The sequence below is a fragment of the Erpetoichthys calabaricus genome, chromosome 17, assembly GCF_900747795.2.
Source record: "Erpetoichthys calabaricus chromosome 17, fErpCal1.3, whole genome shotgun sequence".
NCBI lineage: Eukaryota > Metazoa > Chordata > Cladistia > Polypteriformes > Polypteridae > Erpetoichthys > Erpetoichthys calabaricus.
In genome coordinates, this window is record NC_041410.2 from 47,838,351 (window position 1) to 47,864,451 (window position 26,101).

At 39.6% G+C, this 26,101-nt stretch overlaps 2 protein-coding genes across 3 annotated transcripts in view; one reads left to right on the forward strand and one right to left on the reverse strand.

The window, feature by feature from the left end:
* The window catches only part of ubl7a (ubiquitin-like 7a (bone marrow stromal cell-derived)), a 1,205,533-nt gene that overhangs the window by 705,734 nt on the left and 473,698 nt on the right, over nt 1-26,101 (reverse strand). The gene's annotated exons all lie outside the window — the stretch shown is intronic.
* cpeb1a (cytoplasmic polyadenylation element binding protein 1a) overlaps nt 1-26,101 on the forward strand; it is a 171,216-nt gene that overhangs the window by 73,620 nt on the left and 71,495 nt on the right. For both annotated transcript variants that reach the window (XM_051920796.1, XM_051920795.1), the window contains exon 5: nt 24,791-25,031. In XM_051920796.1, coding sequence (XP_051776756.1) covers nt 24,791-25,031 — 241 coding nt within the window. The remainder of the gene's footprint in view (nt 1-24,790; nt 25,032-26,101) is intronic.

Here is a 26,101-nt window from a genome sequence, read left to right on the forward strand (position 1 = left end):
ATTTGCTATTTATTTGGGTACTGTATTTTTCTGAACACTGTCCAATGGACACTTTTGGTTTTACTTTGACTGTTTTTAACAAAAGCACTTGAGCACTTTCCAACATCCCCTGGCTTCAATGAGATTTCTCAGCTCATCTCAGTCATAACTATCGACGGTGTTGGTTCAACCGACTCCCATGTGGGAAGAGGGAGTCTGTAGGGGACCGGCACCATCACAGTATTACACAGTAACCAGATACATTACACAGTATTGAAAAATAAAGTACAACTTGGCTTGCAGTATTTTCCAGTAGTATAGAAACAGTATTCATACATTTGAACATAATGCTCCACATCCGACCTTTTAAAACCAAAGTATCTACAGATAAGACACAGCACCTTTTTTCATCAAAAGTTCTTCTGTTATGTTCAACTTTATCGTCTGCTACAGCTTCAGTTTCAGAATGTTCCCTGTCCATTTTTACCGCTCAATACCTCCACTAACACACACTCTGTTGGATGTGTATTTTGCGGTGCACCAGTGAAAAAGGTCCCCCTTAAACAGTTTCCCGCTGCGCCACGTTCCGAATGTTGTTTAGGCTATTTAAACCGGTGTTCCGGTATAAGAAAAATCCATATAACAAAAATAAAAAACGGTTTTTGGTATGAACCGGTATACCGCCCAGCACTAGAGCGGCCATATCCTCTAGGGGTGCGAACAGCCCCCGTGCTCCCAATATATTTGAGGAGTTTTATTTAATAGTAATACGTGCTGTGGTTGGATAGCTTCTCAGCCATCTGCCAATAGTGTCCCTTGTATGAACTCAACCCGGCAAACCAACTGAGGAAGCATGTACCAGAAATTAAAAGACCCATTGTCCGCAAAAATCCGCAAACCAGCAAAAAATCCACGATATATATTTAAATATGCTCACATATAAAATCTGTGATAGTGAAGCCGCGGAAGTCGAAGCGCGATATAGTGAGGGATTACTGTATTTTATATCACAAACATCAGACTTGTTGGCCATTTAGAAGCCAATTGCAGATTTCACAATTACAAACGTAACTACACAATATTTTGGCTAATCTTTATAGTTATACTGCTTAAATACACTGGGTTTTTTTTGTTTAAGGCTTTTTTCCCTCTAATCTGTTTCAAGGTGCTATACATCAGCTATCATGTGCACAGTTCATCTGTAAAGCACTATGTAATCGGGAAACTGATTACCGTAGATACTCGCATATAAGTCGAAAAATTTATGCCTTAAAATTCATTCAAAAAAACAGAATCGACTTATCTGTGGGGCAACACAATTGTCCATAGAATTTGGGTAATGACATTGTACACCCAACGATTCAGTGTTAAGTCACCAGTCACCTGCTGTTTCCCATGGTCTTTGAAATAATTATAAGCCAGCAATACTATTGCTAATTAGCTAGTTTTTTTTCTAATTCATTAAATTCTTTAAACTGTGAAGTATTTGAATTTGAGCATTACCTTTTGCAGGTTTTGGATAACAAACATACCATTAGCTGCCACATGCAACCAGATTTGGAATCAAAAGAACCAAGGCAACGCACGCTATCAATGCGATGCAAGCGCAGCCCGTGATTCTAAAAATTTCTCTGCCTACCTGTTTGTCTCGTCTGACAGTAGCTGAAAAGCAGCATCAGGAGAGAGCAGCCTGAAGTAGTCCAGCAGCAAACCATGCTGTCTTGTGAAGTCCAGTAGCTGCATCGGCTGCGCGAATGCGATCAGCTGGGGTGGCATTGGCTGGTGTCCAATCAGCTGATACCGGCTTCTCACTCTCTTGCTCGATTCCTGATCACTGTCAATAAAATCAGATTCTGAAAAATCAGTCCGACTCAGCAATAATGTGCAAAACATCGTCTGCCGAGTGTTTTTCTTTTCTGTACTCGCTTCGCTCCCTCGTGACGCAGACGCCATCTTGCCTTTGTTTACATTTCGCAACTAACGCACACGCAAGGATTAGTTGCAGAGTCAACGAGTCTAGCATTTTCCAAGCAGAGGGGAATGCCTGTGATGACAGTGAGTTTTGTCGCCATTAACAGCTGATTGTCGCCCTCTATCTCTGATAGCTGTCAAGTTTTACCCTCGACTTGTACGCGGGTCATAACAAATTTCGTAATTTTCGGCTTAAACAATACACTCTTATCTGCGAGATCGATTTAATACGCGAGTATCTACGGTACATCTCGCCTAAAATATGCCAAATCTGCAACTTACTGCAAGCTGTTTTTAGTTACCCTGCAAGCATACTCCTGGCACCACTGTCTCTGAATGTGAAGAGCAAATGAGAAGGCATACAGATGCAGTACAGTACACCCTTAAAATTTGTGGGGGTTACGTTCCTAGAGCAACCGCGAATTGTGGAAAAACTGCAAATTTTGGATGTGGTTATAAAAAAAAAAAAGCAGCCTATTTTTATAGTTTAAACCCTAAATGTGCCCCAAAACACTTTAATTTCAAACTCTACTTAATACATTGCCTAAAAATAATGTAAAGGTAAACCTGTATACTGTACTGCAATGTCTCCCGCAGTGCTAGAATGTAAAATACCAATATTACCGCTATACGTACTATAATTCATGGAAGTGTGTTTTCATTGCCAGAAGCCTTAGAAGGTGCAGGGCGTTTCGGCGGCATCATGGGGCTTTAACCCTTAAACTGCTACATACTTGGGCATTAATGCATCCCTGGACGCCAAATACTTTTGCTGCACTTTAAGTAAACGTGTCAGTTCACAAAAAGTGAAATTTTAATGGAACACTTTGCATGGGGGGAAAAAAAAGAAGCATCACAATTACTGCAACACTGATCATTTTACACATTGCTAATGTACTGTAAAAACCGATTTGAAAAACTACTGGAACAATATGTGCAAGGTGCAACTGACGCCATGGATGAAATTCAGTAAATCGCCGAGCCAACTGTGTTTGAACTGGCTGCACTCGAGCACACAGAGGTAAGCGCTGATAGTTGCAGCGGCTCAATCCCAGGTACAGTGAGGCTGCAGGGTGTCATGCTTGGGTCACAAACACAGGAGATTGTAGAGACAGGAACTTTATTCAAACACTTCAAACAAATGTCTTTCAGAAGTAAAACGAGCGCAGTATGCAGTTCTCTATTTTTTAAAAAATAAACATCATAGGGGAGCACAACAGGAGTGGGACCCCCAACAGGAGCAGAGGATGTCTGGGGGAGGAGAAACAAAGCAATCAGCCAAAAAGGACAGGTGCTGTTTCAGCTTTTAAGCATGCTGAACGTCGCGCAAGAAGCATATCGCGCGATGGAGCAGCCGCAAGTAAGGGAGCAATGTGAAAGTAATCTCTCAGCGTTTTTTTTAGAGGGGTTTTGAGGAGCGTCCGTGTCTTCTAGGGGTGCATTCAGCCCCCCTGCTCACAAAGCGCTGGCAGTGGTCATGAGCTGGCTGCTCAACGAATGCATGGCACTGACTGATCAGCTCCTGTGTGCTTACAAATGGCATTGGGAAACTACTATTGCTGGTTGTGGCAGTTTAAGGGTTAAGAGGAACAAAACGGAAAGCACAAACACTCAGCTGGAGATGCATCAGTTAGTCAGCATCAAGGAGAAATGAACAACACTGTAGCGGTCCCGTGCTGCTAAGATTCACACCATCAAAGATGGTGATTCCATAAAAAATTCCAGATTCCAGGGACGCACCCAGCCTTGGCCTGACCCTCACGCACTCGGACAAAAACAAAGCAAACTGGTAATCGAACAGCAAATGATGAAAACAAATTAAATGAAAATACCACCCCTGTTCCCCTTACGGCGATTCCACACTAAATACAACAGCACAAACAACACGCACAGTAAATGGAAAAAAGGCAATGGATAGAATATGATGAAAATAGTCCAAAGATCAGTACGTTGAATGGGAATGTAAAGAGAGTCCTACTGCTAGTTCCTGAAATGGTGAAGACGGGTGGAGGGTTCAGGAGCACTCCTTCCTTGGCAGGATGGCAATGAATCCACTTATTCGTTTTGTTTGCCTGTGTACATGAGGACTAAGTACAGGTAACCCAACAGAAGGCAGGCAGACACAGGAACTTGAAACAAATTACAAATTTTTTTTTGGCTTTTGGTCACTGGCCCCCTTTTTAAAAGCAGAGCGGACATCCTTTGACCTCCGCAGAAGACGAATCGGAGCCACTGCAGGGACTGCTGTAAGTTGCAGTTTCAAATTCTATTGGCTACTTTCCCCATCCCAAGCCAGATTTTCCTCTACAGTTGCTTTCTGTTGTCTCTACAGTACAGTACTGCCACGAAAAAAGCCATAAAAATTGCAGAGGATATTTGCGGTTTCCGCTAACGATTAGATGCGTTCTAAGGAAAAATCCGTGAATGACTGAGGCCGCGAACTCTGAAACACAACTTCGCGGGGGTCTACTGTACATGGAAAATCTGAGGTGCACCTCTGGGACCAACTCACACACCCCACAAGCAGCCTTACCACTATTTGACAGTAAGATAAATCTGGCATCCCTAAAGCTGTGCAATGATTGATCTGCAAAGCTAGTTAATGCATAATCTTTAGCATGCTATTGTTTACATTGCAGCTACCCAATCAACTGCTTTAATGATATTTTAATAGGTTCAGGTACAATGTGGATGCATTTTCAGTTTTCATATATTGTGTACAAGTTTCCTACTAGTTTACACCTTTAACTCCATTTTAAAAAGTACTGCATTTTACGAAGCGCTCAGCAGTGCAGTATGCAGATTCTAATGAGCAATGAAGCAGTCTTGTATATTATCAGGGTAGACCAATGCATTGATATCATTGGTTGGGCTTAGTATATCAGTGAGACTTTCTCTCCGCTCTTAATTTTTGTGGAGTAAGGCACAATGTTTTTGTTATGCGTTTACTTTGTGCCATTGATTTTATAAAATGTGGTTATGTATTATCAGCTTTATAAAATTAACATTGTGCTTCACATATAGTTGCTATAAAATGTTAAGTTTCCAGTTTGCACATTATGGCTATCATGAAGTGTAACAATGAGAAACATGGCATTTAGTAATACTATACAAAATTAAAGCAACAAACTGCAAACATTTGGCTAAGCGTCACATCTACCATGTGTGGCACGCTAATTGGTCTGTTTCAGTTATACTCCTGGTGCAAATGACCGAATTCTAAAACTGTTACATCAACATTCCCAAATTTAAAAGCCTGTCACTTGGCCTTTAAACGTTGCTTCTATCCAGCAGGGGGTGCTAGCTTTCTGGTTGGAATAAGTTCTTTTGTATTTGCAGCATGTTACATAACCCAAAACTATATAGATATATAAAAAGGTGATACGGCGGTAAGAAGTCATAGGAGAAATAACTTGGCTGTCTTTAGATAGGATAGGTTTCTTCATTGTCATTATGCATAGTGCTGAGCGATATGACCAAAATTGTATATCACGGTATTTTTCAAAATCCTACCGGTTTCACGGTATTCAATGGTATTTTTTTCCCATGCATGAGTGGATGTTAACCACATTTTCCACTATTCTTAGCCAGTCTACTGTAGTAACTGTAATCTATTCCACTGCCATGAGAATTGTACATTGTACAAAAAACATTTTAATGCTTTTTTTAAAAGTGTTAATGCAGGTTTGCATGGCCCATAAACTGAGATTTTTCAAGGGGGTGGCACTAATGAAGAGAAGGAATCACATTGCATGACAGTTGCAGTCAAAATATAAAACCTTTTTACTGAACAAATTTTGCAAACAACTTTAAACTATAAAAGTTTGACAACATACTGTATCTTCAACCATCCAAAGAAGCATTTAAACTTAGTAAAATATCCAGAGGTGCTTGTCAAAAGTTTAGTTGCACTAAACAGGTCTTAGAAAAGGAATAGTGAATATTTTTTGTAAACCAGCTACACTAATTTTAATCTCTGTCCACTGACACGTTCGCTATATGGATTGTAATGGCGTTGGTTATCTTGATCCACCGCTGGCTTTTTTTGTCATAGGCAGTACCTCGAGTCAGATGCCACTTGTAGACGCACTTGCTAGAGTGTCCTCTTGCTTTCAGTTTTGCCTAAGGATGTGGAGGGTGCCAATCTTGGTTCCATACATTCATGGTACTCCAGAGCATATTTGCAGCTAAGGTGGTGCAGCAAATTGCTCGTGTTGCCGCCTCCGGCGACAACTTTAGCTTGAAAGCATTTGCAGTAAATAGTTGTTTGGTCCACATCTGACCTTTTAAAACAAAGTATCTCCAGACAACAGACACGGCTTCTTTTTTCGGCAAAAGTTCCTGTGTCTTCACATTCATCTTTATCGTCTGCTACAGCTTTAGTTTCGGAATGTTCTGTCCATTTTCACCGCTCAATACCTCCGTTAACGCATGTTCTCCGTTGCATGCAAGTTTAGCGGTGTAGCAGTGAAAAGGGTCCCAACTTGAACAGTTTCCCACTGCACCACGTTCTGAACGTTGTTTAGGCTATTTAAACCGGTGTTGCGATTATAAGAAAAATATAACAAAAATAAACAGTTTTCGGTATGAACCGGTATACCTCCCAACACTATGCATACACATAATAAAATTTTTGTTGGTAGGACTCGGGTTCAAGGCAGAATAAAGTACATGATACACTACAAAAAATATATACAAATATAAAAGCAGCAATAAAACATCAAGTGTAGACTTTTCCTGAGATTGTACGCCTGCAGAGACCAGTGATCTGTGTGCGTGGGTCTGCAGAGGAGGAATAAGTGTGTGTTTTGATTACGAGGGAAAGTGCATGTCTACAGGGGGTAGGTTATGGGTAGATATATGTATGTGTATCAGCAGGGGCAGATGGACTTCACAGCTCTGGGGGGAAAAAGCTGTCTGTCTGCTGGTACTTGTGTTTTTTTTTTTTTTTTGTTTATACCACTTTCCCCAAGGAAGTGGTGCAAACAGTCCATTTCCCAGATGGGTGAGATCTGCAGCTATACATTTGGCCCTCTTCTGCACCCTTCTAGCATATAGAATCCAGGTCTAGGAGAGGACTTTCCACGATTCCCTGTGCTGTTCTCGCCACTCATGCCAAGTCCTTCGTGTCCTGTCCTGTGCTGTGCAGCTGCCTACCACACTGTCATACTGTGACAGAGAATGCTTTCTATAGCAGATCTGTAGAAATTTGTGAGCAGCCGTGAGGAGAATCTAGCATGTCTCATCTCTCTATTGTAAAAAGAAATCCTGTCCTGATAGTCTACGATACGTGATCTTCTCGGAAGATAATTTAAAGACCCACAAGACGAAAGAGACCTGCCCTGGTGCGTCTCACGGGAACATAGAACTAGAGTCTTGCAAGACACACCCTACTTACAAGCAATATCAAAAAAAACAAAGCTGTAGTGTAAAGGCAGTCATGCAGCGCACACAGCTCCAGGGCTCAGTGTATATAAAGTGTATAAGGTCAGTACGGTAGAAATGAATAGGGTAGAAATGAAACGTTGACGATTAAACAAAGAAAAGTGCTGAGAAAAGAGACCCAAAAGCGATGGAGAGAAAAAAAAGCTAAAAAGAAAAATCTAGGTGCAAATTTAGAAAATAAGGAATGTGGTGATCAGCCCGGAACAAGTGAAATGGAAAAAAAAAAGCATGTCCAATCGGGCGCTTAGAAAAGAGACTCAAATGCGTTGGACAGAGAGCAAAAATGAATAATCGAGGTGCAAATTCAGAAAATAAGGAAAGTAATTAGCCCAGAACAAGTGGAATTGGGGGAAAAAAAAGCACGTCCAATCTGGCTCAGAATTAAGACTGAGTAAAAAAGTAAAACTTCATAAAGACGTTTACAAACGTTGACACTAAACACATGCAGAGCAGGGGGGTATTTTTCGTACATGGATTACTCGCTTAGCCGGATGTAATTGTTGACGATTTGGCCCGATCCTGGATCTGTCGGTTTTTCGAAACTCTTGCTGGAAGTGTTGTCATAGCAACACATCCAAATCCGCAAACCTGCTCGGAGCAGGTTTGTTCTACGTAAACAAGGATTAGTTTACACACATGATCAGTGACGGTGCATGGAAGTCATCCAGTCATGGCTTTGCCGTTCATGAATAAGCGACCAATTGATATTGGTGCGCAAATTATACGAAGAGAAGTTCATATAGAGAGGGTTTTGCGTGATCGGCAAGATCCTTTATTGCTCCCGGAGGAAATTCTGTACGAAAGATACCGCTTTAGCCGAGGGGGAATATTGTACCTCAAAGGTTTATCTCCGTATATTCAAAGTCGAAGTCGGGCTCTCACAACCACACAGACGATATGCATTGCTTTGAGGTTTCTTGCAAGTGGCACTTTTTTATATACTGTAGGCGATGCGGAACATCTTTCAAAGTGCAGTTTGCCAGGCAATTCGTAAAGTCTGTTTGGCTCTGAAACATTTCCTTCGGGTTTTCATTGTGTTTCCTGGACACCTGCATGTGCAGACAAAAGAGGCATTTCATGCCATTGCAGGTATTCCATAAAGAATCTCACAATCAGCCTAATATTCTCATTACCCAGGGTTTCCAAATGTGATTGGGGCACATGGGACTGATCAGAGTGGAGTTTGATCAAACATTTGGAAAATGTACCTCTCCGCCTGATGAATAATCAGACAGTGTCTTCATGAAATATTTGACCTTCGTCAATATCTCGTTGGTCAGACACAGGTTCTAGGGATATGACATTCCCTGCAAATGACCCAACAAAAAAGAGGGCTATATAGAACATACTTATGGCACACATTGAGGACAAATATATGCAATGACCATCCTTTACCTGAAATGAAGTGACCACTGCATCCTGCCACTGGTTCTGAGGAGGAGCTTCCCCGTGGAATGCCCTCAAACAGGGCCATGGGCATTTTGCTGGAGAGCCAACTCTTCTGCAGGGGTTAGGTCTGGACCGCATGGACCTCCAGCTGTTTTTTGCTTGTCTGCCTTATTAGCTTTAAAATTAATGTTCTTTACATTATATATGATTCTTTGTCATCAATTCTTTAAATAGTTATACTTCAAACTGGTTAATATTGGTATATATTCTTGTACTTCACTTTAACCTATTCCCGTATTCTCCTTGTGCTCACGTTTGATCTGGAATTATGACATATTAAATAATTAATCTGACACACAGGAAATGAAACGCTGCATTCAGTAAGTACAATGCACACGCATTTCATTTGTCTGCCAGTTTTTGTCAGCTGTCTTTTCTGGTTTGGGCTGCTTTTGCAGTGTTACCCCTTGTGCATATTAAATCTTGAAATTCTTCATGTCCTTCGAATAAAAGGTCTTGCATTTTGTTGCAGCCTATGAAAGACTTGCTGATCATGTTTTCTAGACTCAATATATATGGGCTTTTCACTCGGTGCGGGCGCGTGCATTCATTTTGGATGATTAGATCCAGCTCGACTAATACACAGCTGCGTTTGAAAAACCGACTTATCTGGATGAGTTTCACTGGCATTAACTCATCCAAGATGAGGCACCTGATCTCGGATGGTTTAAGCGATGTACGGAAAATACTCCCCAGGTAAGGGACTATGAAACCAGTGAAATTAGGCTAAAAAAAAAACAAACAAAAAAAAAACCAAAAAACTGCGCTATACACATGTGGAGAAAGCTGCGACAGCAGCTACCCCAACCGAACGCGAGCAGCGTTGTACATCCTGCAAGAAAGAATTCAACCACGCCCGTGGCCAGAAATAAGACAGGTATTGCTTTTACAATGTCACGCGAGACCAGGCAGTGAGCCATCATTTAAAACAAGTCAACAGACCTCTAAGCTAGCAGTTCTTGGATTGCTTTTGGCAGGCAAGCATCATGTGTTCCCAGCTCTTAAAACGAGGTGCGACAGGCAGAAGAGGCAGCTAGCAAGCAGCAAAAAGACAGCAATAGATTCAAAGGCATATCCTTAGCGTACATTCAGCCACAACACCCTTCACAACACGAGCAGTATTATACGTCTAGGAAGAAAGATGTAACCACGCACGTGGCCGAAAATAAAGGACAAGTATTGTTTTTACAAAAGTTTTTAAAGTAAAAGTGAAAATAATGCATATGTAACAATTCACAAGAAAATGACAATCTCTTTAAATTGTAGATTGCCTGCCTAAGGTAGTCATCCCTGATGAATGGGGATGTGGGAATGAGGGGTCCTTTCATCGGATTAGCGCAATTTCAGACGTGGAATGGCAAAATGGGGGAGGCAGCTTGATGAATAACGTCTCCAGGACTTAAAACAAATCATATGTGATATATCTAATGTGAAATTCTACTCTGTACTTATAGACTTTTTATACTGTATTGAGGATTTATTCTGTTCTATGTATTGTACTGTACGGCTTAGAATTAAGACGAGGAGTAAAATGACAAACTAGAACTTCATAATGACGTTTACAAACATTGGCGCTAAACACATGCAGAGCAGGTTAGAGACTATGAAACCAGTGAAATTAGAAAGGCTCAAAAAAAGACGCTACACACTTGGAGAAAGTTAAAGGATATGATAGTAGGAAAATTAGAAAATATAAAAAAAGTAAAGATCGCAGTAGTGCAAACAAACTGCCTCATTTAACTATGCACTAGTCTAACTTTGGTTTTGCACAATACAGTAATCCCTCCTCCATCGCGGGGGTTGCATTCCAGAGCCACCTGCGAAATAAGAAAATCCGCAAAGTAGAAACCATATGTTTATATGGTTATTTTTATATTGTCATGCTTGGGTCACAGATTTGCGCAGAAACACAGGAGGTTGTAGAGAGACAGGAACGTTATTCAAACACTGCAAACAAACATTTGTCTCTTTTTCAAAAGTTTAAACTGTGCTCCATGACAAGACAGAGATGACAGTTCAGTCTCACAATTAAAAGAATGCAAACATGTCTTCCTCTTCAAAGGAGCAAACAAATCAATAGGGCTGTTTGTACCGCGGTGCTTCGCATACTTAAAAGCCAAAGCTGTTGAAGGCGGCAGCTCACACCCCCTCCGTCAGGAGCAAAGAGAGAGACAGATAAAAAAAATCAATACGTGCCCTTTGAGCTTTTAAGTATGTGAAGCACCGTGCAGCATGTCACTTCACGAAGCAGCTGCACAGAAGGTAGCCAACGTGAAGATAATCTTTCAGCATTTTTAGACGAGCGTCCGTATCGTCTAGGTGTGCGAACAGCCCCCCTGCTCAATCCCCCTACGTCAGGATCAGAAAAAGTCAGCGCAAGAGAGAGAGAAGTAAGCTGGGTAGCTTCTCAGCCATCTGCCAATAGCGTCCCTTGTGTGAAATCAACTGGGCAAACCAACTGAGGAAGCATGTACCAGAAATTAAAAGACCCATTGTCTGCAGAAATCCGCGAACCAGCAAAAAATCCGCGAGATATATTTAAATATGCTTACATATAAAATCTGCGATAGAGTGAAGCCGCGAAAGGCGAAGCGACCGCGATAACTGAATTTCCGCGAAGTAGGGACACCATATTTATTTAACGTGTACTTGGACATTTTTAAACCCACCCTTTACTCTATTAATAACAGGGACAACTGCTAAACAATATGAAATCAGTAGATAAGTTTACACTTACTGTATAGCGAAGTACACGTAGCTATATATGACGTGATGAATATGCTGCGCAGTAAAAATGATGACGATGAAGGTGATGATCCCCTGAATGCAGTAGCAAGAGCACGTTAATGCTGAATGAGTGAGATGAGACTTCCTGGTTAATGCACCACTCCGTCGCTGAGCCAATCAGCAGCACACAGGAACTTAACTGCGTGCTCTGATTGGGTAGCTTCTCAGCCATCCGCCAATAGCATCTCTTGTATGAAATCAACTGGGCAAACCAACTGAGGAAGCAAGTAATAGAAGTAAAAAGTCCCATTGTCCGCAGAAACCCGCGAAGCAGTGTAAAATCTGCGTTATTTATTTTGATATTCTTACATATAAAATCCACGAAGTCGTGAATCCGCGAAAAGTGAATCGCGGAGTAGCGAGGGATTACTGTATACTTTCTCCATATGCAGGCCCCCACTTGGGTAAATCATGCCATTCCATACAAGGAAAAGATTCAATGTCATGCTGACTCTTGACACACAAATAGTACAATGCCCATTTTGCAGTTTGTCCTTAACTCGTCTAAAAAAGCACTTACCTAGCAGTTCTTGTATGGTGAACTCCTGTGTGCTAAATCTGGCCTTGTGTTAGCTGTACATGTGAGTGGATTTATAAAAATTTTTGTACAGAGCACATTGACCTATTTAAACTTATATTCTGACTAGCAAAATACCCGCGCTTCGCAGCGGAGAAGTAGTGTGTTAGAGGTTATGTATGTATGTGTGTGTGTGTGTGTGTGTGTGTGTGTGTGTGTGTGTGTGTGTGTTATATATATATATATATATATATATATATATATATATATATATATATATATATATATATATATATAATCATAACCTCTTTAACACACTACTTCTTCGCTGCGAAGCGCGGGTATTTTGCTAGTATATATATATGTGTGTGTGTGTGTGTATACATATATGTGTGTAAACACACGTGTGTGTATGTATGTATAATATATATATACACACACACATACATGCAGTTTCAATAACATAGAAATCAATATAAACATTAACATCATTATCATATGAGAATATAAAGTAATATATAAGAAGCACATTTCATATAAATTTATTAAACAGTAAAATCTTCTTCTGTAATTCGCTACCATGGCTATTCGTTTCTGTCCAGGATTTTAAATCACCTGTAGCTCGCAAACCGTTTCACCTATTGACTTGAAAACTGGTACGCATATAGTACGTCACGTCTACTATCCGCTTTATGGGTGATGATTGTATTACTCATTTTATCTTTATTTTATTTTATTGTAGAATGAACTCCTATCTGCGCACACCAGGGCAGCCGTGGGCGGATGCGTATGCTGTATTCACTCCACGTTATCGTGCATTGCGCTGTCACTGGTATTTCGATAAAAGAATTTGAACAACATATAAGAAGCGTATAAATTATTAAACAGTAAAACATTAACATTTAAGAAGTAAAGTTACATTGAGTACTACTGAAGTGCCTTCGGGTATACCTCATTTTTTGTTTGCCCATTACATGCTTAAATGTATACATTTTTTGGTGCACCTACCCGAGAACACGCGACATATAACTGAGCGTGGGAGAAGCATGGATTTTAAAGAAGCGTTGAGTTCATCTGCTGGTCTCCCTCGTGAAATAACTGGTAATGTTTGTCTAAAATCTACAGCGAGTAAAACGACATTACCTCCTATTTTTTTTTTTTTTTTTTTTTTTACGATCTCTTGAGATCTTGCTTTTATCGGTTCAAGGCTTCATAAGCTCTTTTATGTTCTATGGTGTACTTATCCCAAACCATCATCTTTGAATGTTGCAAGACTTTTGCCTTGTATGTAGATCGGGGTAATTACATTCATTGCGTTCCTAGTCTGAATCGCAATCTGATTGTATGGGTGGTTACCTGGCACTGTAGGGTTGCCACCCGTCCTTTAAAATACGGAATCGTCCCGTATTTGAGAATGAAATTGCGCGTCCCGTTTTGAATCAATACGGGATGGGATTTGTCCCGTATTTTTTTTATCATTTTTTTTAAAGCAGCGTCTAATGCAAATCATCCCACACGCATTTTATGAAGATGCCTCCTTTCCTACTTTTGATTGGGTAATACTTGATGTCCTCGTTAGTTTGATTGGTCTTTTTAACTGTCCAGTGAGGAGGGCGGGTCTTTTAAGTAGAGTCTGCAAAGAGTTGGCGCTGGGATGTGGCACCAACTGCAGTATGCGTCCCTTATTTTTTTTTGTATTAAAAGTGGTAACCCTACCTGGCAGGTAACACTTATGTTTGGTCATGAAGTAGTCTAAAATCCGCCACGTGCCCGCTTTTAATTGTGAGAAGCAGATATATATAGCCAAATTCTTGCGCTTCGTTGCGGCGAAGTACTGCTTTTAATTTTTTAAGAAGAAAATAAAACCTTTTTAAACGGATCGAAAATATACCAATAACAATTTAAGGATCTGTTTTTTTGTGAACCTCGCTTTTCACAGCTGTCGCGCTACGGCGTGTGTTTCATTTATTTGACAGTATGTAGATCGTGGTAATTACATTCATGGCATTCGTTTTCTGAATCACAATCTGACTGTATGGATGGTTACCTGCCAGGTTACGCTTGCGGTTGGTCAGGAAGTCGCCTTACATCCGCCACGTGCCCTCTTTCTGTTCCCAGAAGCTGATCATAGAATGGTTTTAATAGTTAACTTTCAAATAATGCAAAGAGTATGCGACACGTTTCTCCCTAATTCTGGGCTTATCAGGCATACACACTCCCTGCATCCCCTCTCGGGAATCGAATCTCTATCGTCCGCGCCAGAGTTGAAGCCCCTAACGTTGCGGTCAGCAAGTCGGCTAACATCCACCATGTGCCGTCTTTCAGTTGCGAGAAGCAGATCATAGAATGGTTGAAACTGTTGCCCCTAATGTTGCGCTACGGCGTGTGGTTCGTTTATACCTCGTGTCTTCTCATTAAACTTTTATCTCGCGAATGTTATTGCAATCCGCAGCGGGAGCGTTTCTATAAACTTAATTTAAACTTACGTTTTACACCGTGCTTTGTTTCCCTTATGAACATGCTTGTATGCTTAACTCGCTCCGTTCTCAATTGTTTAATGAATTTTTTGTTCTTCGCTGTTTGCGGCTCCTCCATTTGTCCCTACTGCGTTCAGTCTTGTCACGTGATTACGTGGGAGGCGTGATGACATGACACTCAACTCCTCCTCCCACGGCCATCGAGCTGCCGTCCATTACAGTATATTATGAAAAAAAAATGGTTCCAGTTATGACCATTACGCGTTGAATTTCGAAATGAAACCTGCCTAACTTTTGTAAGTAAGCTGTAAGGAATCAGCCTGCCAAATTTCGTCAGTCAGTCAGTCAGTCAGTGCTTTGCCTTTTATTTAGTACTAGCAAAATACCCGCGCTTCGCAGCGAAGTGTGTTAAAGAGGTTATGTAAACATATATATACATAACCATATATACATATATATATACATATACACATCCACATATATATACATATATCAACATATATATACACACATACATACATACACACACATTATTTATATATATATATATATATATATATATATATATATATATATATATATATATATATATACACTGTATATATATATATATATATATATATATATATATATATACTGTATATACACATACAGACGCATATATATATACATATTTGTATATCTACATATATATACACATATATACATATACATATTTGTATATCGACATATATATACATATACATATTTGTATATCTACATACATACACATCTATATATAGATATAGATATATAGATATATACAGTGGTGTGAAAAACTATTTGCCCCCTTCCTGATTTCTTATTCTTTTGCATGTTTGTCACACAAAATGTTTCTGATCATCAAACACATTTAACCATTAGTCAAATATAACACAAGTAAACACAAAATGCAGTTTTTAAATGGTTTTTATTATTTAGGGAGAAAAAAAATCCAAACCTACATGGCCCTGTGTGAAAAAGTAATTGCCCCCTTGTTAAAAAATAACCTAACTGTGGTGTATCACACCTGAGTTCAATTTCTGTAGCCCCCCCCAGGCCTGATTACTGCCACACCTGTTTCAATCAAGAAATCACTTAAATAGGAGCTGCCTGACACAGAGAAGTAGACCAAAAGCACCTCAAAAGCTAGACATCATGCCAAGATCTAAAGAAATTCAGGAACAAATGAGAACAGAAGTAATTGAGATCTATCAGTCTGGTAAAGGTTATAAAGCCATTTCTAAAGCTTTGGGACTCCAGCGAACCACAGTGAGAGCCATTATCCACAAATGGCAAAAACATGGAACAGTGGTGAACCTTCCCAGAAGTGGCCGGCCGACCAAAATTACCCCAAGAGCGCAGAGACGACTCATCCGAGAGGTCACAAAAGATCCCAGGACAAAGTCTAAAGAACTGCAGGCCTCACTTGCCTCAATTAAGGTCAGTGTTCACGACTCCACCATAAGAAAGAGACTGGGCAAAAACGGCCTGCATGGCAGATTTCCAAGACGCAAACCACTGTTAAGCAAAAAGAACATTAGGGCTCGTCAATTTTGCTAAGAAACATCTCAATGATTGCCAAGACTTTTGGGAAAATACCTTGTGGACTGATGAGACAAAAGTTGAACTTTTTGGAAGGCAAATGTCCCGTTACATCTGGCGTAAAAGGAACACAGCATTTCAGAAAAAGAACATCATACCAACAGTAAAATATGGTGGTGGTAGTGTGATGGTCTGGGGTTGTTTTGCTGCTTCAGGACCTGGAAGGCTTGCTGTGATAGATGGAACCATGAATTCTACTGTCTACCAAAAAATCCTGAAGGAGAATGTCCAGCCATTTGTTCGTCAACTCAAGCTGAAGCGATCTTGGGTGCTGCAACAGGACAATGACACAAAACACACCAGCAAATCCACCTCTGAATGGCTGAAGAAAAACAAAATGAAGACTTTGGAGTGGCCTAGTCAAAGTCCTGACCTGAATCCAATTGAGATGCTATGGCATGACCTTAAAAAGGCGGTTCATGCTAGAAAACCCTCAAATAAAGCTGAATTACAACAATTTTGCAAAGATGAGTGGGCCAAAATTCCTCCAGAGCACTGTAATAGACTCATTGCAAGTTATCGCAAACGCTTGATTGCAGTTATTGCTGCTAAGGGTGGCCCAACCAGTTATTAGGTTCAGGGGGCAATTACTTTTTCACACAGGGCCATGTAGGTTTGGATTTTTTTTTCTCCTTAAATAATAAAAACCACCATTTACAAACTGCATTTTGTGTTTACTTGTGTTATATTTGACTAATGGTTAAATGTGTTTGATGATCAGAAACATTTTGTGTGACAAACATGCAAAAGAATAAGAAATCAGGAAGGGGGCAAATAGTTTTTCACACCACTGTATATAGATATATATATATATATATATGTATATATGTATGTATATATATGTATGTATATATGTGTATGTATATATGTGTATGTATATGTATGTGTATATATATGTATGTGTATATATATGTGTATATATGTGTGTATATGTATATATGTGTGTATATGTATATATGTGTGTATATGTATATAGCTGATTACCCAGTGGATTCGCTCACTGAGTGCAAGAGAAAAAAATAAAATGTATGTATAAAATAAGTTTAATTGCCAAATTTATTTTTCCACAAATAAAGAGCACTTACAATAACATAGAAATCAATATAAACAACATTAACATCATTATCATATGAATATATGAAGTAATATATAAGAAGCACATTGCATATAAATATAAATTATTAAACAGTAAAATGTTCTTCTATAATACGCTACCGTGGCTATTCGTTTGTCTGTCCAGGATTTTAAATCGGCTGTAGCTCGCAAACCGTTTCACCTATTGACTTGAAATTTGGTACACATATACTACGTGACGTCTGCTATTCGCTTTCCCACACATTTGAACACACACACACATATATATATATATATATATATATATATATATATATATATATATATATATATATATATATATATATATATATATATATATATATATATATATATACATATATACATACATACATACATAGTGCGTTGCAACACGGGCTGTGATTGTTACATGGGAGGGAGAGGACAAATCGCAGCTTCCCGCTTTCTAATCGGGCTTGTGATTGCTGCTTTGACGGATGCCCAGATCCCACAGTATTTCCCCTTAGGAGAGGCATTAGGCAAGTGTAATTGAATAGCGGTGCTGCAAGTTATTACTCTTTATCTTTATTTTATTTTATTGTAGAATCAACTCACAGCTGCGCGCACCAGTGCGTGCGTGGCGGATGCGTACGGCTGACGTTTTCATTGTCTACCACCTTCGGTAATCATTCTTGAGGCAGATTGAAGACTTAAGTGCCAGCTTAACTGAAAAATTAAAGAAAACATATTAAGTTTTAAAAAAAAATCAGTTTTAACGGGAAAAGATGCCGACGAAAGAAGAGAAGCAGCGGGACGCTACGGTGAAGAGCTGCTCATTAAGCAGCAAGCGCATCAACCTCTGAGCAAACGAATGGTAAACGTACAGAGAAAGAGGATAAATACTATGAATGGTCATGTCAAGTGTATTCACTCCACGTTATCGTGCAGTGCGCTGTTACTGGTATTTTGATAAAAGAATCTGAATAACATATAAGAAGCGTATAAATTATTAAACAGTAAAACATTAACATTTAAGAAGTAAAGATACATTGAGTACTACTGTAGTGCTTTCGGGTATAGTACATTTTTGGTTTGCCCATTACATGCATAAATGTATACATTTTTTGGTGTACCTACCCAAGAACACGCGATATGACCCGGCAGTTAAAAATGTATCGCTCCAGCAATTTTAACTCTGTTACAAAGTCATCTAATATGGTATTGCAAACGGCAGCGGAAGCGTTTCTATAAACTTAATTTAAACTTACTGTTTACACCGTGCTTTGAAGATGCATAGTATGCGACACGTGTTTCGCCATAATTGTGGGTCATCAGGAGTACACAGTCACTGCACTCCCATACGGGAATCGATCCTCGGACGTAGAGGCGAAGCCCCTAACGTTGTGCCACGGCGTGTGGTTCGTTCATTTGACAGCATGTAGATCGGGGTAATTACATTGCAGGCATTCGTAGTCTGATTCACAATCTGATTGTATGGGTGGTTACCTACCAGGTAACGCTTGTGGTTGGTGAGCAAGTCGGCTAACTTCTGCCACGGTGCCTTCTTTCAGTTGCGAGAAGCAGATCATACAATGGTTGAAATAGTTTAATATATATAGCAAAATCACCGTGCTTCGCAGGGGCGAATATGGTAATTGCGCGTCCCGTTTTGAATCAATACTGGACGGGATTTATCCCGTATTTTTTTTATTTTTTTTTTTAAAGCAGCGTCTCATGCAAATCATCCCACACGCATTTTATGAAGATGCCTCCTTTCCTACTTTTGATTGGGTAATACTTGATGTCATCGTTAGTTTGATTGGTGTTTTTAACTGTCCAGTGAGGAGGGCGTGTCTTTTAAGTACAGTCTGCAAAGTGTTGGCACTGACATGTTGCGTCAGCGGCATAGTTGAAGCCCCTAACGTTGCGGTCATCAAGTCGGCTAACATCCGCAATGTGCCGTCTTTCAGTTGCGAGAAGCAGATCATAGAATGGTTGAAACTGTTGCCCCTAACGTTGCGCCACGGCGTGTGCTTCGTTTATACCTCGTGTCTTCTCATTAAACTTTTATCTCGCGAATATGTTATTGCAATCCGCAGCGGGAGCGTTTCTATTAACTTAATTTAAACTTACATTTTACACCGTGCTTTGTTTCCCTTATGAACATGCTTGTATGCTTAACTCGCTCCGTTCTCAATTGTTTAATTAATTTTTTGCTCTTCGCTGTTTGCGGCTGTTCCTCCATTTCCCCCTACTTCGTTGTTTTATCTCGCGAATATGTTATTGCAATCCTTAACGGGAGCGTTTCAATAAACTGATTGAAAATAGTTTTGCATTTAGCTTTTTAGTAAAAGGCGAGCTTTTAAGCCTGAGAAATCACCCCGTAAATGCACACGTTTAATTGGACATGTGTTAATATGTATGGTTACACAGTATTAAAAGACAGTGAACAACGTCAGTTACCTTTCTTCCCGCGTTTGATAAAAGGTGAGCTTTTAAGCCTGAGAAATCACCCCGTAAATGCACACGTTTAATTGCACATGTGTTAATATGTATGCTCACACAGTATTAAAAGACAGTCAAAAATTAACGTAATTTACCTTCGTTCCCGCGTGTGACTCGTGCTGTAAATGTCTTCCTTGTTTTTAGTTCACGTGATTACGTAGGAGGCGTGATGACGCGATACGTGACTCCGCCTCCTCCATTACAGTGTATGGACAAAAAATATGTTCCAGTTATGACCATTACGCTTTGAATTTCGAAATGAAACCTGCCTAACTTTTGTAAGTAAGCTGTAAGGAATGAGCCTGCCAAATTTCAGCCTTCCACCTACACGGGAAGTTGGAGAATTAGTGATGAGTGAGTCAGTGAGTGAGTCAGTCAGTGAGGGCTTTGCCTTTTATTATTATAGATTATAGTGATCTCATGCTAGTCTGTTGTGAAATGTCATTTCAGCTTAAGTTGTGAACTGGAAAGGTTTATCAAGGTGTATTGTTTTCAGCCAGTTTTCGCCTCCATTAACTGGTTTGCTTTTCTAAATTTACATAAGTAATATCTGAAATGCAGAGGTCTTGGTTCTAAACCCTGGGTGTCATGGCTTTTGACTAATACATCTTTGTTGGAAGTGTATTCCTCAAATCTGCACAATGCTCTGTTCTATATGTATAACTATAGGCCTTTTGTGAAGATGCTACTCCAAAAGTAATTCCAGCATCATTTGGCTTAATTTGCAAATTTAATATGAAATGGTTGTGCTTGTGGAAGACTAGCAAAGGGAACCTAGAATATGAATAGCAGTTCGTTAAGTTAATAATGCACTTAATGAAAGCAGGTTGTCAATGCAAACATGGTTCAGATGTAAACGAGTTGAAATAGATTAACCAACTTAAAACTAACATGGATATGTGCGCTTATAGTATATAATCCAATATGAAGTTGCAGGCTATTGGACACCAGCAGATGTCTGTGAAAGGCAGCCAAAAATAAGCTTCTAGTACATCCTAGTTTCACGGTATTCGACCGGTATTTTTTTTCCCCATGCATGAGTGGATGTTAGCCAGCAATTGCAGTGGAAAATGTGGCTAAGAATAACCTATTCCACTGTCAAGAGAATTGTACAGGGTGCGCACAGTCCGTATACCCCTATCTTTAGGAGCATTTACAGGAATAACCATGACAATTTGGTTCCTGTGGACATCCGCCCAAGTCTTCCCGGTATTTCGAGGTGTGTTTCTGACATCCCGTCTGGTGCTGCCGCTCAAGAAATCGCAACAATGTGGCGGTTGTTCCAAGACGAAGCGATGGGTGACAAAAGTCAGGAAGCTTGTGATCTGATGTTGCACCAATTTCCAGCACATGCTGAGAAGGAAAAGGTTATGTTCTCTGATGAGTGCATGATTTATTGCAGCTCTCCCGCAATTGAAACGTGTTTTTTTCTGGGGAAAAGAAAATCCACATTTCTTTGAAGAAATTGAGCGTAGCCCACCACACATGATGATCTGGGCCGGAATGACAGCACAGCATTTGTTTGGCCCTTATTTTTTTTGATGGTTCTGTTAACCAAATCAGTTATCTGTAAATGCTGAATGGCTGGCTCATCCCGCAACTGAGAAACCAGGGCGTCCTTGACAGTGTTTGGTTTCAACAAGACTGGACACATGCCCGTGCGTGATCACCTCAACAATCCTGCTCCTCTTCCGTGGCCTCCGAGAAGCCCTGATCTCAACTCCAGATAATGCACTCTGGGGGTTTATCAAAGATGATGTGCGGAAGCGCCGTTATTCATCGAACGATGAACTGAAACATGCGGTTTGTGCAGTGTTCCAGGAAGTCACCCCGCAAATGTCGCAGGAGAACCTGGCAGCGGAATCGGCTATGCAGAGATCATGGAGGGACCCATACAGATGTTTTGGATTCCTAAGAGGGATAACCTTTAGCTTTCAAAATCCTCCCAAAGATAGGGGTATACGGACTTTGTGCGCACCCTGTACATTGTATAAAAAAAACCTTTTAATGTGTACACAAGTATTAATACAGGTTTGCATGGCCCCATAAAGTGATAGTTTTCAAGGGGTGGCACTAATGAAGAGAAGGAATCCCATTGCATGACAGATGCAGTCAAAATGTAGAACTTTTTTATTGAACAAATTTTGCAAACAACTTAAACTGTAATTTTGACAACATATTTTCAACCATCCAAAGAGGCATTTAGAATTAGTAAAATATCCAGAGGTACTTGTCAAAAGTTGTATTGCACTGAATGTCTTAGAAAATGAAATAAATAGTAAATATTTTTTGTAAACCAACTACACTTTCTGCTAATGTTAACAATCTCTGTTCACTGACACGTTAAAGTGGCTTTTTAAACAACTTTACCATCATTAAACTGCATAATATTTAAGCTAATCGTGCATCTATCAGTAATACTACTATTCAAGCTTAAAGCCCAGGTGCATTACACAGTATTCACCAAATTAAAATAAAATTAAAACCAGTGCAACTTGGTGATGACATCTTTACCAACTGAACCATCATTTAGGCAAACTGCATTAATATGGACCTTGCTTCAAGCTAAGCTATATGCATAAATAAAACTGCACCTTGCATTTATGATGCTATTTGTGGTATAGCCCTACGGAATCGTATTAGGGCCACGGTGAAGAAAAAAAAATACGGACACAGGGAAGGAAAAAACAAACTGTCGAGATTAGTCGACATCTCCACTTTATTCTGTTTATTTTATAATTAAAGTAGAATGTCGTAAACTAAACTTCATCCTAAAATCAATGTTTAATTTACTAGATTTTCTCAAACCCCGTTATAAGTTAATGCAGCACATTAAATGCTTTGTGTTGTGTTCCCCGACCCAGTTGTTAATCACTACGCTTCTTAAACTGACTTCCTCCGCACTAAGAGGAGACAGCAATCACCGCACAGAATCCATTCACTTCATGATATTCCTACTTCTACTACTACTTTTTAATGACAAATTACGAGAATAAAGCCAACATGTCAACTTTATTCTCGCCATTTGTCAAGATTAAAGTCAACCTGTCGTCACACGATTACACAGTACCCAGGTACATTACACTGTATTGAAAACAAATGAAACCAGTACAACTTGGCTTGCAGTATTATCCAGTAGTATAGAAACGGTATTTACACGTTTGAACATAATGGTCCACATCCGACCTTTTAAAACCAAAGTATCTCCAGGCAGTGGACGTGACTTTTTTTCGGCAAAAGTTCTTCTGTGTCATGTTCAACTTTATCGTCGGCTACAGCTTCAGTTTTGGAATGTTCTGTCCATTTTCACCATGCAATACCTACACTACCACTACCTATTTAGCGGCGTAGCAGTGAAAAAGGTCCTCACTTCAACAGTTTCATACTTTGCAGCAGTTCATACTTGTTTCTATAGTCCTGCTTTGTTTGAAAATGAGTGAACTACAAAATCTCCAGTATTCTGTGCATTTAAATGAGAAGGCCGATTTAGTCCTCTGAATATTTTTCACTACATACAGTCATCCCTCACCTGTCGCGGGGGTTACGTTCCAGAGCCCCCCGCGATAGGTGAAAATCCACGAAGTAGCGACCTATATTTTTTATTATTTATACATATTTTAAGGCTTTATAAACCTTTCCCACTCTCGTGTTAACCTTTCCCACTCTCGTGTTAACCTTTCCCACTCTCGTGTTAACCTTTCCCACTCTCGTGTTAACACTTTCTACATTCTTAAACACCGCAGACCAACACTTCATACTGCACGCAGCGATCAGACGTCGATGTGTCTGCACTCGCTTTGTGAAGGGGGGCAGCTGAACTCGCGCTGAACAGAAATGGACTTTGTGCTGCTTCTGCCAAAATGCCTGCTTGTCGCTCTGCGCGTTCGGGAGGAGGAGGAGTTGGGGGTGTGTGAGGGCTGAACGCACGTTCGCTCAAACCCCCCTCCCTGGAGGCGCAGTACGCTCCTGCCACTTCGCATTGTCAAGGGGGTGGGGAGCTGAATGAACGCTAAGGAGAAGTGGACTTTGTGCTGCTTGTCACTCTGCATGTCAATAATTTAAAAGCCTGTACAGCACCTATTTTCCTGTCTCACTGTCTTGTCTTGCGTGAAGTTAAAATGTTTTATAATTGTGAGATGTTACTCATTTCCTTAGCCCGACATCCACATATCATATGTGTTAGCAAAGTGTGTTTTATAAGTTTACATATGTTTAAAGCATGTGGGATGGGTATTTTAAGGCCTAAACTATAAAAATGTTTGTTTATATGGTCTTTCTATATCGCGGATTTTCTCCTGTTGCTGATGGGTCTGGAACATAACTTCCGTGATAGGCGGGCAATCACTTGTATTTAAAAACACGCGAAGTCGTGAATCCGCGAAAAGTGAACCGCGAAGTAGCGAGGGATTACTGTATTTTAGTCCTTGTATAACCTGGTATTTGCACTGACCTGTGATGTCTGAGAGCACCAAAGTTCATTTGAAGCAGACATGGTTATCCAGTTTCCTATGTGGTAGAATTAGCCACACAGATTATTCCTACCCACAAATTAGTTTGGATTTGCTGTGCTTTTTGCAGGGAATCTTTTTTTACATTTGGAAGACGAGGTGATTGTTTTAATTTTACATTTTCCAGAAACAGTGATTGTGCACACCGTGCTTTGATTTAGCAAAAGCTTAAATGTAACTTTATCAAACATTTTCTTTATCTGTAATGACTTTATACATTTGTGCAGAAAGAACACTTTGAAAAAAGAATACAGGTAAATCATTTAACACATTGGCCTTCTACTTGTTGCTATCCATTTCATTTTTTCAGATGAGTTTGAAGGTGTCAGTAAGTGGGGTTTTTTTTTTTTTCTCTCTCCTTTAGAAGAAATATTTACTTAGTTTCTGTGGTAATTTATGACCTTGTTTGTTTGTTCTTATGCTGCATAACTACTAAAACGTTTTTGTGCTTTTAGTCCACTCTGCGAATATCTCCTCCCCTACCATTTTTAATGGGTGGAATACAAAGGGATGCTGTCAAGCTTGGTGTTGGTTCCCATCTTGATCAAGACCATTCTTCTTTGGTATCCTCTACATCCTCAAGTCTGTCTAAAAGATGGCCAGGGACATCTATCTGGCCAAATTGGGATCTTCTAGAGCCTCAGGATGATCCTTTCAGCATTGAACGAGAAGCCAAACTTCACAGACAAGCTGCAGGTAATACCTATTGATGTGTTATGTATTAACTTCATAGTTCCATAGACAATCCTAAATGCATGGATTCTTCTGACATGCAAGTTATTACTCATGTAAATTACAAGCTTATCTGTAGTTTAGTATATAAAGCCGTTTAGTTAAGTGGCTTATATGTTCACAGCAGGAATCCTTTTTTAAAAACTCTTGAAGGATGTTTTTATTAATAATGTCAGTTTTGTTTTTGTAGTAGTTTAATATGCTTGACATATTTTGAAGCACTTTAAACTATTGTGTATTTAAAGTATTTTCAATACACACTTCTCAAAGTTAAGCTTCTCTCTGCATCAGAATAAAATTGCAAACTATTTATTGTACTGAAAACTACCTTGTTACGTTTTTGTTAAACTAAATTTACGTTAAGCTTTACTTTAAATGCTGTTGTCACATTAAGGTAAGATTTCCTACACACTTAGTCTGTACTAGAGCTGTCATAACGAAACGTCACTATATCAAATATAATTTGAATCTATATGAAAATTCTTATTCAGTGGCAAACAATGTAAATTTTTACTTACCATTTTGTACATCACTTCTACGAAGTATTTTATGTATAAAGGGACACATTTGTATGTTGCACTGTTTTTTTTTTTTTTTGTTTTTTTTTAAACTGGCAGGGCTTGAAATTTCATGTGGTATTGTAGGTATCCACACAAATTCCCACAAATTCAACCAATGCACAAATTTCCCACATTTTGTAAGCAATCTTTCAAGAATTTTTTTTGAAGTTTTATAAATTGTGCCTAATTGTTTTAAGTAACACATGTCAAAGTGCTTTTAAACTTTGTTGACCCCCAGAGTCTGAAATACTTCCTTGTGTTAAATTTGAGGGGATATACCCCAATTTAATTTTAAGCCTTAACTGTTGAACTCAGATTTTAAACAATTCTCTAGTACCCCAAGTGTGTTTGTATCTCATCCTGTTCAGTTTCTCACTTGAACATGTCTTTTTTCTTGTGTGTAGGTTGATTTGAGTTGAGTAATATGCATTAATGAGCGTTTCAGCAGATGTATGTGTGTGTGGTCTCTATCCA